General features: G+C 69.5%; 2 protein-coding genes across 2 annotated transcripts; both read left to right on the top strand.

Moving 5' to 3' along the window:
* The first annotated feature begins 1,761 nt into the window (after positions 1–1,761).
* TAF1C (TATA-box binding protein associated factor, RNA polymerase I subunit C) lies at positions 1,762–6,812 on the top strand. The gene is made up of 14 exons (XM_075726915.1): positions 1,762–1,893; positions 2,008–2,101; positions 2,341–2,447; positions 2,541–2,636; positions 2,727–2,797; positions 2,881–3,128; positions 3,203–3,313; positions 3,440–3,563; positions 3,679–3,750; positions 4,379–4,514; positions 4,609–4,737; positions 4,899–5,073; positions 5,206–5,343; positions 5,635–6,812. The coding sequence occupies exons 1-14, from the start codon at positions 1,762–1,764 to the stop codon at positions 6,810–6,812; spliced, it is 2,811 nt and encodes a 936-aa protein (XP_075583030.1).
* A 326-nt stretch (positions 6,813–7,138) lies between these two features.
* HINT2 (histidine triad nucleotide binding protein 2) lies at positions 7,139–8,475 on the top strand. The gene is made up of 5 exons (XM_075726980.1): positions 7,139–7,207; positions 7,750–7,902; positions 7,996–8,100; positions 8,188–8,260; positions 8,384–8,475. The coding sequence occupies exons 1-5, from the start codon at positions 7,139–7,141 to the stop codon at positions 8,473–8,475; spliced, it is 492 nt and encodes a 163-aa protein (XP_075583095.1).
* The last annotated feature ends 2,507 nt before the right edge of the window (positions 8,476–10,982 follow it).

A 10,982-nucleotide genomic window follows, 5' to 3' on the forward strand; every position in this document is an offset into this window, starting at 1 on the left:
TGGGGACAGGGACACGGGGCTGGGGAACAGGGACATGGGTAGGATGGGGACATGGGGGTGGGGACAAGGATACAGTTTGGGGACAGGGATATGGGCTGGGGGACAGGGGTGCAAGCTGGGGTCAGGGACACAGAGGTGGGGGACAGGGGACATGGAGCCATGGTGCAGGCGGCCATGGGGCCAGGCTACACGGGGGACACAGGACACAGGTGAAAGGGGCCGTGGGGCTGGGACACAGGGGCCATGGGGCTGGGGTGTAGGGGGACAAGGGGGCTACAGCACGGGGGACAAATGGGGGTCTTGTGGAGAGGGGATGGGGGGGCTGCGAGGGCTACCTGTGGGGGCTGTTGGGGCTGCCTATGGGGCTGTTCAGTGGGGGCCGGGTGGTTTTCTAGTAGCGGCTCCCATCTTACTGTAATAAATTACATTTATCTGACAGAGGAGGTGTTCAGGAGAGGGGGTCTGCGCACCACCGCAGGGATGAGGCCATGCCGACTGGAAACGATCTCATCACGCTTCCCCAAACTGCCCTGACATCATCCCCAGACTCCCCTGACATCACCCCCGCACTCCCCTGACATCACCGTCCTCCTCGGAGGCGGGTGGGCGACGCGTGGGCGCAGACCCGCTCCCGGCGGTGCTCTGCCCTGCGCCAGCCCCACTCCCGTCCCGGCCCCCCGTCACGGAGCGCCCCGGGCCCCTCCCCAGAGCGCGGCCCCCCCGGGCATGGCTGGGGGTCGTCCCCCCCAAAGCAGACCCCCCGGGCACGGCTCCGGGGCCGGTACCCTCCCACAGGGACCGTACGAGGCCCCTGGTCCCCCCAGGAGCAACCTGCTGCTGTCCTCGGGGACAGGGGAGCCTGTGCCCCCCCAGGGTACTCCCCAAAGGCTCCAGGGTCCCACCAGAGCTCCGTGGGACGAAGCCCCGTCCCCTGCGAGCGACGCCGGTGGGCGTGGGTACCCACGGGGGTGCTGGGCCAGGCGGGACCCTCAGGGTGAGCCTGCAGCCGCCCCGGGGCAGGGGGGTGGGGGGAAGAGGGACCGGAGTCCGGGCAGGAGGGGGGTCCCCGGGGCCAAGCCACACGGGAAGGGCGGGGGGCGGCTGGAACAGCCCTACATCCCCCAACCCCCGGGAGCTGCCCCCCCGGCCCCACATCCCCCCGGTACCCCGTGGGGTGCCCCACGGCCCTGCAGCCCCCGGGGCACAGCAGACCCCTGCGTCACCAGTCACGGCCACGGCGGGTCCCTGCCAACCCAGAGAGCCCGGACAGGGCGGCTGCGGCCGCGCAGCAGCGGGGCCGGGCCGGACACGGAGGACGAGGTGTGCCCACGGCAGGACCCGTGGGGGGGTTCCCCCTCTGCTGTGCTGGGGGCGAGGAGCGGGGAACAGTGCCCGTGCCCTGCCCGTCTCCCGGCGTGGCCCGGTCCCGATGGCTCCCCCAGTGCCGGCCCTGGTCCAGCCCGGTCCCCGCCGCTCCCCACGCCCGGTCCCGTGCCGCTCCCCGCCGTTCCCCGCAACGCGTTCCGGCAGCGGAGGCGCGTTTTCTCCCTCCGACCGCCAGGGGGCGGTAGCGCTCTCTCCGGCGCCTCTCTGCTCTCGCTCTGTTGCCGGGCGCTGATTGGTGCGCGGCGCGAGCTGCGCGACGCCGTGGTGACGCCACTTCTGGTGGCGGCGCCGTTCCCGTGCGGGCACTGAGCGGCGGCTGCCACCGGCACCCCCGGACCGGCCCTCCCGGTGCCGGTGCCGGTGCCCCCCGGAGCCATGGAGTTCCCGGCCGCTCTCTTCCCCTCCTACTTCGTCTCCGGCCCGCCCCGGGAGGAGGGGGGCCCCGCGCCGGCCGCCGGCTGGGGCGAGCACGGGCAGGTGCTGGAGGCCGGCCCCGGCCGCCGCAAGGTGAGGCGGCGGCGCAGCCCGCCCTGCCCGGGCCCGGGGGGTCGGGCTGGGCCGGGGGAGCCCAGCGGGGGGCGGGCAGGGTCCGGTCCCACCTCCCGCCTCCTCTCCCTGCAGGCTGAGATGACGTTCGTGCCCCGCTGCGGCAGGACGGGCGAGAGCTGGGACCCCGCCGACGCTGCTGCCGTGCCCTTCCTGCCTCCCAACGCGAGTGAGCGCCGTGGGGCGGGGGGCGCTGCCGGGGGCGGCATCCCGTTCCACCTGCCCGCCGAGCTGCCCTGCGGCGCGGGGTCCCGCTGCCTCTGCCGTGCTGGCACGGGGGGTTTAGCAGCTCTCCCCGGTGGTGCTCGCGCAGGAGGGAGCGGGTACGGGCGAGCCGTTGCGCCCCGGTGCTGCAGCCATGTCCTGGTACTCGTGCGGTACCAGCCGGCCCCTGCCATCTCCCCGCAGGCTGCTGGCTCCCCTCGCTCGTGCCTCAGGACATCCTCTACCGCGGCATTCTGCGCAGGAAGCTCCGGGCAGGCAAGTCCGGAGCCGCTCTGGACTTTGCCAAGCAGGTAGGGCGTGGGTCACCATGTGCTGACGAGGAGCTGGGAGGACAGTGTGGGATTCCCTGCACATCCCAACCACTCCCTGTTCTTCCCACACAGCTGGGCCACTTCTTTGTGGATCACCCAGAAGATGCATTTGGCTCCCTGGGGCAGCTGCTGCACAAGAACTTCTACCTGGGCAACTCCAAGCTGAAGGTCAGTGTCTGTCTGGGGGTGACAACCCTGTCCCACACCTCTCCCCTCACAGCTGCCAGCCCCAGCCTCTGCCCCCTCTTCTCCCCACAGAGACATGCCCGGGATAACACCATCCGGATGACGGCCCTGATGGAGGAAATTGACCGTCTGGAGGCCAGGCGGTAAGCATCCCTGTGTCTCCTGCCCTGGAGAGGGCTGGGGGGGGTTCCTGCTCTCTCCCCCCGCCTAAGTGCTGTCTCTGCAGCGGCTGCCCCCGGCAGCACATTGCCTCCCGCCTGCGCTGGTTCTCCCACCTGTGCCGCGACTGGCTCTTCGAGGTGCCGCTGGGGCTGCTGGCGGACTGCGTGCATGAGGAGCTGCTGCTGCAGTGGGCCAACCTGCTCTTCGACGACAGCCCTACGGGGGGAGCGCTGGCCTGGCTGCCCCCCGAAGACGTGGGGGCACACACGGGCCGCCTCGTGTACCCCGGGGGGCAGGCCATGAACCACCTCTGTATCCTTCCCTATGGGGTGTGCTTGGGGAGGGAAGGAGGGGTCATGTTGCAGTGACCTTAGCCGGCACCCCAGATTTCCAGGACGTGGTGCTAGAGGAGCTGCCCCGCGCCCAGGGCTCACCGGCACAGTTTGAGCTCAATGGGCGTATCCGGCAAGTGGCTGCTGCCCGGGCGGATGGGGAAGGTGAGCCAGCCCCGGGATCCATACCACAGGTTCCGTACCTCAGGCTGGGCAGGGCGTGGGGAGGAGGGGCAGCAGGGAGCCCCCAGGATGCTGCCATCTCACATGCCACCTCCTGTCCCATGCCAGATTTTGTTGGTGTCCGCTCAGACTATCACTGCGGAGTTTGGAGGGTGCCGGGCAGGACAGGGGTGGCCCCCACCCCGCTGCAGGTCATCCGCACCAGCGTGCCTGCCTCCTGCCTCACCGTCAGGTAGGCGCTGCGAGAACGGAGCTTTGCGAGGAGGGGGCGCTGCAGCCTGTGCAGCCCTCCCTGCTGTGGCGGATGCTCTTGACCCTGTGGTGATGCCGTGCCCCCCGTCCCGTAGCCCTCACCTCCCCGGGGAGCTGGCCGTCTGCACCCAGAGTGGAGCTGTCTACCTCTGGAGCGTCGAGACGGGGTGAGCACCAGAAGGACATGGGCCTGTTGGAGCGGGTCCAGAGGAGGGCCACAAAAATGATCCAAGGGCTGGAGCACCTCTCCTACGAGGACAGGCTGAGGGAGCTGGGGTTGTTCAGTCTGGAGAAGAGAAGGCTGCGGGGAGACCTTACTGCAGACTTTCAGTGCTTAAAGGGGACCTATAGGAAGGATGGGGACAATCATTTTAGCAAGGACTGTTGTGACAGGACAAGGAGTAATGGATTTAAACTAAAGGAGGGTAGATTTAGATTGGATATAGGGAAGAAATTTTTTACCATGAGGGTGGTGAAGCACTGGAAAAGGTCGCCCAGAGAGGCAGTGGAGGCCCCATCCCTGGAAACATTCAAGGTCAGGTTGGATGGGGCTCTGAGCTGAACCTGATCTGGTTAAAGCTGTCCCTGCTCACTGCAGGGGGGCTGGGCTGGATGATCCCTAAAGGTGCCCTCCAGCACAAAGCATTCTGTGATTCTATGATTCATTCTGTTTTATGAGATGGGGCACTCAGGGCCGGGAGGGGGCTCACACAGACCACTGGGTCTCAGCAGGGTGGGGGGGCCCAAGCGAGAGGGGCAGCTCTGCCCTGCGCCAGCGCTGCCTTCTCCCCACAGGCTGCAGCGGCTCCGCCACGACCCCCAGACCATGTTTTTTCGGGACCATTCGCCCTGGCGCTGGAGCGACTTCACCGCCCACCCGCGGGTGCTGAGCTGTGCCGACCGCACAGGCCTGCAGTGCCTGGATGCCCGGGTGAGCCTGGGAGGGTGGGCCTGGGGATGGCAGTGGGTGGGGGAGAGGGTTCCCCAACTCGGGGTGTTGACGGCACCCTGCTCTGCTGCTGCAGGCCCCCGAGAGATGCCACTTCGACTTGTTCAAGGTGGGCGAGGAAGCCGGCTGCCAGCAGGGCGAGCGCGTGGTGCTGCCCATGTACCTGGGCAGGGCTCACCCCTCCCAGCACCTTGTCACCACCCAGGTGAGCCCCACCACACCTGGGGTGGCAGCCGGGGGCCAGGGGGACACCTTGGCACAGCCCTGGCTCCCAGCTCCTCTGGGTTAGGGGAATCACCTAGCTGAGGGGGGCTGCCACGGCGTATTGGGGTCGAGTCCCCCTGAGCTGTGCCCCTCCCCCCCCAGTTCTCTGTGTACGTGCTGGACGAGCGGTTGCCACTGGTGCCCGTGCTGAAGTGGGAACACATGATGAAGGCCCCCCCTCTCTTTGCCCACCTGACGCCAGGAGGCCCCGGGAGGAGCCATAAGGTGCTGCTCGGCGCATCCCGCACCCAGGAACTGCTGCTGCTGCAATACCAGGGTGAGGAACGGGGCTCTGGGGGTGCTGAGGGGCTAGGTCTCCTCTGTGCCCATGTCCCAGCCTCACTGCTGGGACCAGCTACTGCCCTAGCACCAGTGCTCAGTGGCCAATTTTTGGCGTGTCTTTCTGCAGGGGGTAGCCGGTCAGCCTGCCAGCTGGCGGGGCCGCCGCAGAAGCTGCACAGCATCTCCAGCTGCCTGCAGCACCTGCCTGCCCAGCTCCCGCACCGCCACCGCCTGCTCCAGCAGCGACTCGGCGTCCCGGCTGCCGGTGGGTGTCCCGCACCGCCCCAGAGTGCGGGTCCCGTGGGGGGAGGACGTGGGCTGGAGCCAGGGCTACAGCCCACGCCGTGCCCCATGCGGGGTGGTGGTTGAAAAAAGCAAAAGCAAAGCCCTGAACAACCTCATGTGAGAGATTAATGATCTAGAAAAGGATGTGGGGGGCAGCAGCCAGGAGTGAGTGTGCCCAGGGTGGGGTGGAGGCAGCCCCCGCTGTGGGCCAGGCCCCAGGAGGGGCTGCAGGGCTGGGACCCCAGTGGTAATGCCCCTACTGTCCCCGCAGGGCTGGCCGCCACACTGCAGGAGGACAGGCTGCGGGAATCCTTGCTGGTTTTCCAGCTCTCCGAGGCCGGGGACGTCTTCTGCCAGAGGCTGACCCACGAGGTGACGCAGCCCCCTGCGCCTGCCTCAGGGGATGAGGCCGCTGCGGCAGCCCCTGGCTCTTCCCCTCTCTTTGAGGCTCCAGCCAGCAGCCCACCAGGCTTGGGCAGCGAGGAGGAGGAAGAGGAGGAGGAGGAGGAAGAGCAAACCTTCTACTTGTCCAACCTGGAGTTGATTATCAATGAGGAGGAGGAAGAGGAGGATGCAGGCACACCAGTGGCCCCGGCGGAAGCCGAACTCCCCCAGGAGCCCTGTGCCAGCGCCCAGCCCTCCCCAGCAGCGCCCAGCCCAGCCGCGGCCCTGCAGTACCGCCGCTGGCTGCGGGCTCTGTCCAAGGGCTGCGGGGAGCCCCCCCGACAGGCCTGGCCACCCACCCTCAGCCAGAAACGCCTCTTCACCCGCAAAGAGCTGGAGGCTGCGGCCGGCCCCAGCGCCCTGCACGGGCGGGCGCGCCAGTGGCTGCGGCAGGCCATGCAGGAGGGGGGCCGTGTCCAGCGCTGGGATGCCCTGGCCCCCCACACCCCTGCCCTGCCGCAGCCCCCGGAGCCGGCGGGGGGTCCGGACCCCCTGAGCGCCCGTCTGACGGCGGCCTGGTCCGGGGACTGGTGGCAGTGGTGGGAGGAGAGGACGAGCTTCAACCTGGCGCAGAGGCAGCGGGCGCTGCGGGAGCGGCGGCGGCGGCAGAAGCGAGCCCGTGGCCGGCGCAGCCTTTCGGCCAGCTTCGTCTCCTCCCTCACCTACCAGTCGGAGCTGTCGGAGCAGAGCGACGCGGCCCCCCAGACCCTCTCCCCCGGCTGCCCACCCGTGCCCCCCGGGGAGGGCTCCCCGCCGGCCCGCAGCCCCCCGGCATCGCCCACGCCTGACGAAGCCCTGCTCTCCTCCCAGAGCCTGCGCTGCCGCGGCATCCCCAAGGAGCGGCGGAAGACATTGCGGGACTACCTGGCGGTGTGGGCCGAGGGCCCCCCCGAGCCCCCGGAGCCCCCCGGCAGCCAGGCCAGCCAGCTCTGCATCCCCTCCTCCCAGAGCCAGCTCTCCTCCGCCTCCCAGCCCCGCCGCAAGCGCCCACGCATGGGCTTCTGAGCCCCCAATAAACCGTGGCCCAGCCTCCGTGCCGGGGTCTTTGGGGGGGTGTGTGTGTTTCGGGGGGGGGGCTGCGCCACCATGTGTGGTCACAGCACCCACCCGTGGGCTGGGGGGGGGCGGGCGGGAGCCCCGCATGCTCTTCCCTGGCGAGGGCTTCGCGGGCGGGCGCCTGCAGAGAGCCCGGCGGCCCCGCGGTGTCGCCCGCGTGTCACGCGTGGGCGCAGGCCAGCGCGGGCGCTTTAAGGGGTGGGGCGGTGTCAGGGGGGCGGGAGTGACGGGGGCGGGAGCCAATGGGGCGGCGGGGCGGGGCCGGCGCGGCGGCCATGGCGGCGGTGCTGGCGAGGGGGCTGGCGCGCGGCTGGTCCGCGCGGGGCGCGCTGCGCGCGGGGCAGGTGGGCGCGGGGGACACGCGGGGGGAGGGGAGGGGGACGACCACCGGGGGACACGCGTGGAGGGGAGAGGGGTTTTGCCCCGCTCCAGGCTCGCCGCTGCTCCCGCCCCCGGGCGAAGTCCGCGGTGGGCGTGACCCCCGCCGCGCGCACCCCCACGCCACGGCGCGGGGTCTCGGAGCACCCGTGTGCACCCCCACCCCCCCCCGTGCATCCCCACCCCCCTTATCCCAGCGTGCGCTCCACGCCACCCCCACCTGCATCCCCCCACGCGTCCCCCCCCCCGCCACCCCCAATTGCGTCCCCCCCCGTCACCGCCGTGTGCACCCCCCCCATCCCCATATGCCCCCCCGTCAGCCTTGCACGCGTGTGTCCCCCACGCCACGTGCCCCTGACCCCCCCCCGGGCCGTGGGGTCCGCTTCCACGGGTGTCCCAGGCCCTAAGGCCCCCCCTCCGTGTCCCTCTGCCCCCCCGGGCCGTGGGGTCCGCTTCCACGGGTGTCCCAGGCCCTAAGGCCCCCCCCCTCCATGTCCCTCCGCCCCAGCGGTGCGTGGCAGGGCCCGGCGGGCAGGACGGGGAGGTGGGCAAGGCGCAGCGGGCAGCGGCGGCCGGCGAGGAGGCGGGCGGGCAGCCCACCATCTTCAGCAGGATCATCGCCCGCAGCCTGCCCGCCACCATCCTCTATGAAGACGACAAGGTAGCGGGGACAGCAGGCGGGGGGGGGGTGGGGGGTGGGGGTCAGCACCCACAGGTGCGGGGCTCACCCTGCCCCCCCCCACCCCCCCGGCAGTGCCTGGTCTTCCGCGATGTGGCCCCCCAAGCCCCCGTCCACTTCCTGGTGATCCCCAAGCGCCCCATCCCCCGGATCAGCCGCGTGGGTCCCCAGGACGCCGAGGTGAGCCCGTGGCGGGGGTCCCCGGGACATCACGGGGACACCAGACAAGCAGGGTGCTAACAACCCCCCCGCTCCCCCCCCATGCAGCTCCTGGGGCACTTGCTGGTGGTGGCGGCACGCACGGCGCAGGCGGAGGGGCTGGCCGAGGGCTACCGCCTCGGTGAGTTGGCATCCCACGCCCTGCCGTGGGGCAGGACCCTCACCCCTGGCCCCGGGGGGTGGCCCGGTGTCGGGGGTGGCCCGGTGTGGGGGGTGGCCTGACCCCCTGTCCCTCTCCCGGCAGTCATCAACGACGGGAAGCACGGCGCCCAGTCCGTCTACCACCTGCACCTCCACGTTCTTGGGGGGCGGCAGCTGGGCTGGCCCCCCGGCTGAGCTCCCCCGGCTGAGCCCCCCCTACCCACCGCCCCCAATAAAGCATCTCCTTGGCGGTGGCTTCGGTGGCTCTGTGTCATGGTGGCCCTCCTGGGGGGGGCGGCCCGGGCAGGGGTGGCCTCGGGTGCTGCAGCAAGCGGGGACATGCTAGCAGGGCTCGAGGCGGGGAGGTGGGTGCGATTTGGTGCCCTGCTTCTTGGAGGGTGGGTCTGGGCTCCCCACATCCCAATCTGCCCGTGCTGGAGATGCTCTGGAGCCCACCAGTCGGAGCAAGAGGTTTTTTGAGGGGGTGCCCACATCGCACAGGCAAAAGGCCCATCCTGGTGCCAGGCGGTGGGGGAGCAGGCTGGGTGCCCAAATGGTGTCCCCAAGCTGGGGAACATCCTGGGGTGCCAGCAGCACCCCATGCCCGGGCTGCCCACCCAGCGCCGCTGCCACGACAGCACCCCTGCGTGCCCTCCACCCTGCCCCTGGGTGGCCCCTCATGCACCCCCTGTGTTGCTTGCCAGAGCCCCCGCGCTGGGCACTGATGCTTCTCTGCCTTGCAAAAGCAAGATAGTTGGACTAAATTGAACTAAAAGCGCTAATTACACATTTATTCCTCCCCACCCCCGGGGACCCTCACCAGGGAGCTCCCAGGTGGTTCACAGCCATGAGCTAAGGGCAGCCCGGGACAGGCTGCGGGTGGGCGTGCTGCCCCCCCGCAATGTACCACACCATTTGTGCATGCACCGCTGTGCAAAACTCACTGCACTGCACACCCCAGACCCCACCAGCCTGTGTTCCACCGTGCAAAATGCAGTGCACTGCACACCCCAGACCCCACCAGCCTGTGTGCCACCGTGCAAAGCGCAGTGCACTGCACACCCCAGACGCCACCAGCCTGTGTGCCACCGTGCAAAGCGCAGTGCACTGCACACCCCGGAACCCCCGCGCTTGCACCACTGTGCAAAAGTTGCACAGAATCATGGAATCATTCAGGTTGGAAAAGACCTTTAAGATCATCCAGTCCAACCATTAACCTCACACTACCAAGTCCACACTAAAACAATTAAGGGTAGAGTAGTAATTAATTGCATGCAGCATTACACGCAGCAGGCCCCTATGCGTGCACTAATACGCAAAACGCGTTACACTGCACACCCAGACCCCTTTGGGCACGCACCGCTGTGCAAAACACACCGTGTCGCACGCCGCGGGGCTCCCCCACAACCCCAAACACATGCAAAACACAGGCAGCACAGCACACACGCGGCAGTGCTCACACGCGCGTGTTTACGCACGCTGGCCGCAGACACGTGCCTGCACGTGGCCGTGGCCGCCCCGTGAGGGTTGCACACGCACCAGGCCGCAGGCGTGCGCTGCGGGCCGCTCGCTCGCCGCCAGCGCGCTCCCTGCCCCGCGCCTCCCGCTCCCGCCGCGCTGGGCCGCAGCTGGCCGCCGTGGCTATATTTAGCGGCGGGGGCCGGTGCTGGCGTGGCGCACGGCCCACCTGGCACCGCCGGCGGGGATGTCTGGGCCCCCGCCAGCCGCGCAGGGGACCGCAGCCCGCCGGGGAGAATGGCTGCTCTGTTCAGCCTCCGGCTCGGTGGCGCTGGCGGCCGGGGCCCCCCGGGAGCGGCGTGGGGCTGTGGCGCAGCCTGGTCGCGTCCACCCCACACGTACCCAGTATAGCATGGGGAATGTTTTTGGGGTGCAAATGAACCTTAAAAATGCTGCATGCTGCTGCTTCCCGCTTCTCCGAGACCTGCTCGAGCCGCAGCACAGGCTGGGGCCACTCTTGGACATGGGGCAGCCCTGCCTCGGCGCTGGGGACCCTAAAGAGGGCCTGGGGAGTCCCTGAGGACTCCAAAGGGCCAGAGGTCCCCAGTGCCTCATCCCCCAGCACTTGCCCGGAGCAGCCCCCCAGGGACGCCATGCCCAACGGAGGGCCGGTGCTGGCACGCGAGGTCAGGGGACGGACGCCTGCAAGCGCGTTTCCTCCCGTGCCAGGTTTATTTTGTCAGTCCCCAAGCAGCCCCGGGGCAGCACAGCGGTCACAGCCCCATGGGGCTGGGAAGGGGGCGGGGGGGGCAGGGGCCAAGGGCTGTTTTCGTTCCACAGCCAAAGACTATCACAAATGACGCAAGTTCCCAAAAGAGCTGGGCAGGGGGGCCGGCGGGGGATGTGTCAGCTGGGGAGAGGCAGCCAGATGTGCTCCAGCAGCTCCAGGGCTGCTGCTCCACGGTCAGGCTGCCAGGGTGCGGCCCCACGGCGATGCCCCATCTGCCACCCCAGGGTGTTTTGCCCCACGGCGAGCGCACACCCCCGGGCTGGCATCGCCAGGGTCCCTGTCCCACACTGTACTGCGGTGCCTTTAGTGTCCCTTTGGTGCCTCCCAGGCACTCGTGCTCCCTGGCCAGGCTTTTGGCTGCCCCCGGGGACAAGCCCACGTGTCTGGGTGGGGAATCCAGAGACGCTCCTGGGGAGCGTGCCCTGGGGTGCAAGCTGGGGCAGGGTGCCCAGGC

The sequence above is a fragment of the Pelecanus crispus genome, chromosome Z (genome assembly GCF_030463565.1).
Source record: "Pelecanus crispus isolate bPelCri1 chromosome Z, bPelCri1.pri, whole genome shotgun sequence".
NCBI classification, from domain to species: domain Eukaryota; kingdom Metazoa; phylum Chordata; class Aves; order Pelecaniformes; family Pelecanidae; genus Pelecanus; species Pelecanus crispus.

Excerpts from the sequence above, each read along its gene's own strand:
- TAF1C (XM_075726915.1), top strand. The coding sequence starts at position 1,762 with ATGGAGTTCCCGGCCGCTCTCTTCCCCTCCTACTTCGTCTCCGGCCCG. Across the intron at positions 1,894-2,007 it reads CCGGCCCCGGCCGCCGCAAG|GCTGAGATGACGTTCGTGCC; the intron begins GTGAGGCGGCGG and ends CTCTCCCTGCAG. Across the intron at positions 3,314-3,439 it reads TGCCCGGGCGGATGGGGAAG|ATTTTGTTGGTGTCCGCTCA; the intron begins GTGAGCCAGCCC and ends GTCCCATGCCAG.
- HINT2 (XM_075726980.1), top strand. The coding sequence starts at position 7,139 with ATGGCGGCGGTGCTGGCGAGGGGGCTGGCGCGCGGCTGGTCCGCGCGG. Across the intron at positions 7,208-7,749 it reads GCGCGCTGCGCGCGGGGCAG|CGGTGCGTGGCAGGGCCCGG; the intron begins GTGGGCGCGGGG and ends CCTCCGCCCCAG. Across the intron at positions 8,261-8,383 it reads GGCCGAGGGCTACCGCCTCG|TCATCAACGACGGGAAGCAC; the intron begins GTGAGTTGGCAT and ends CTCTCCCGGCAG.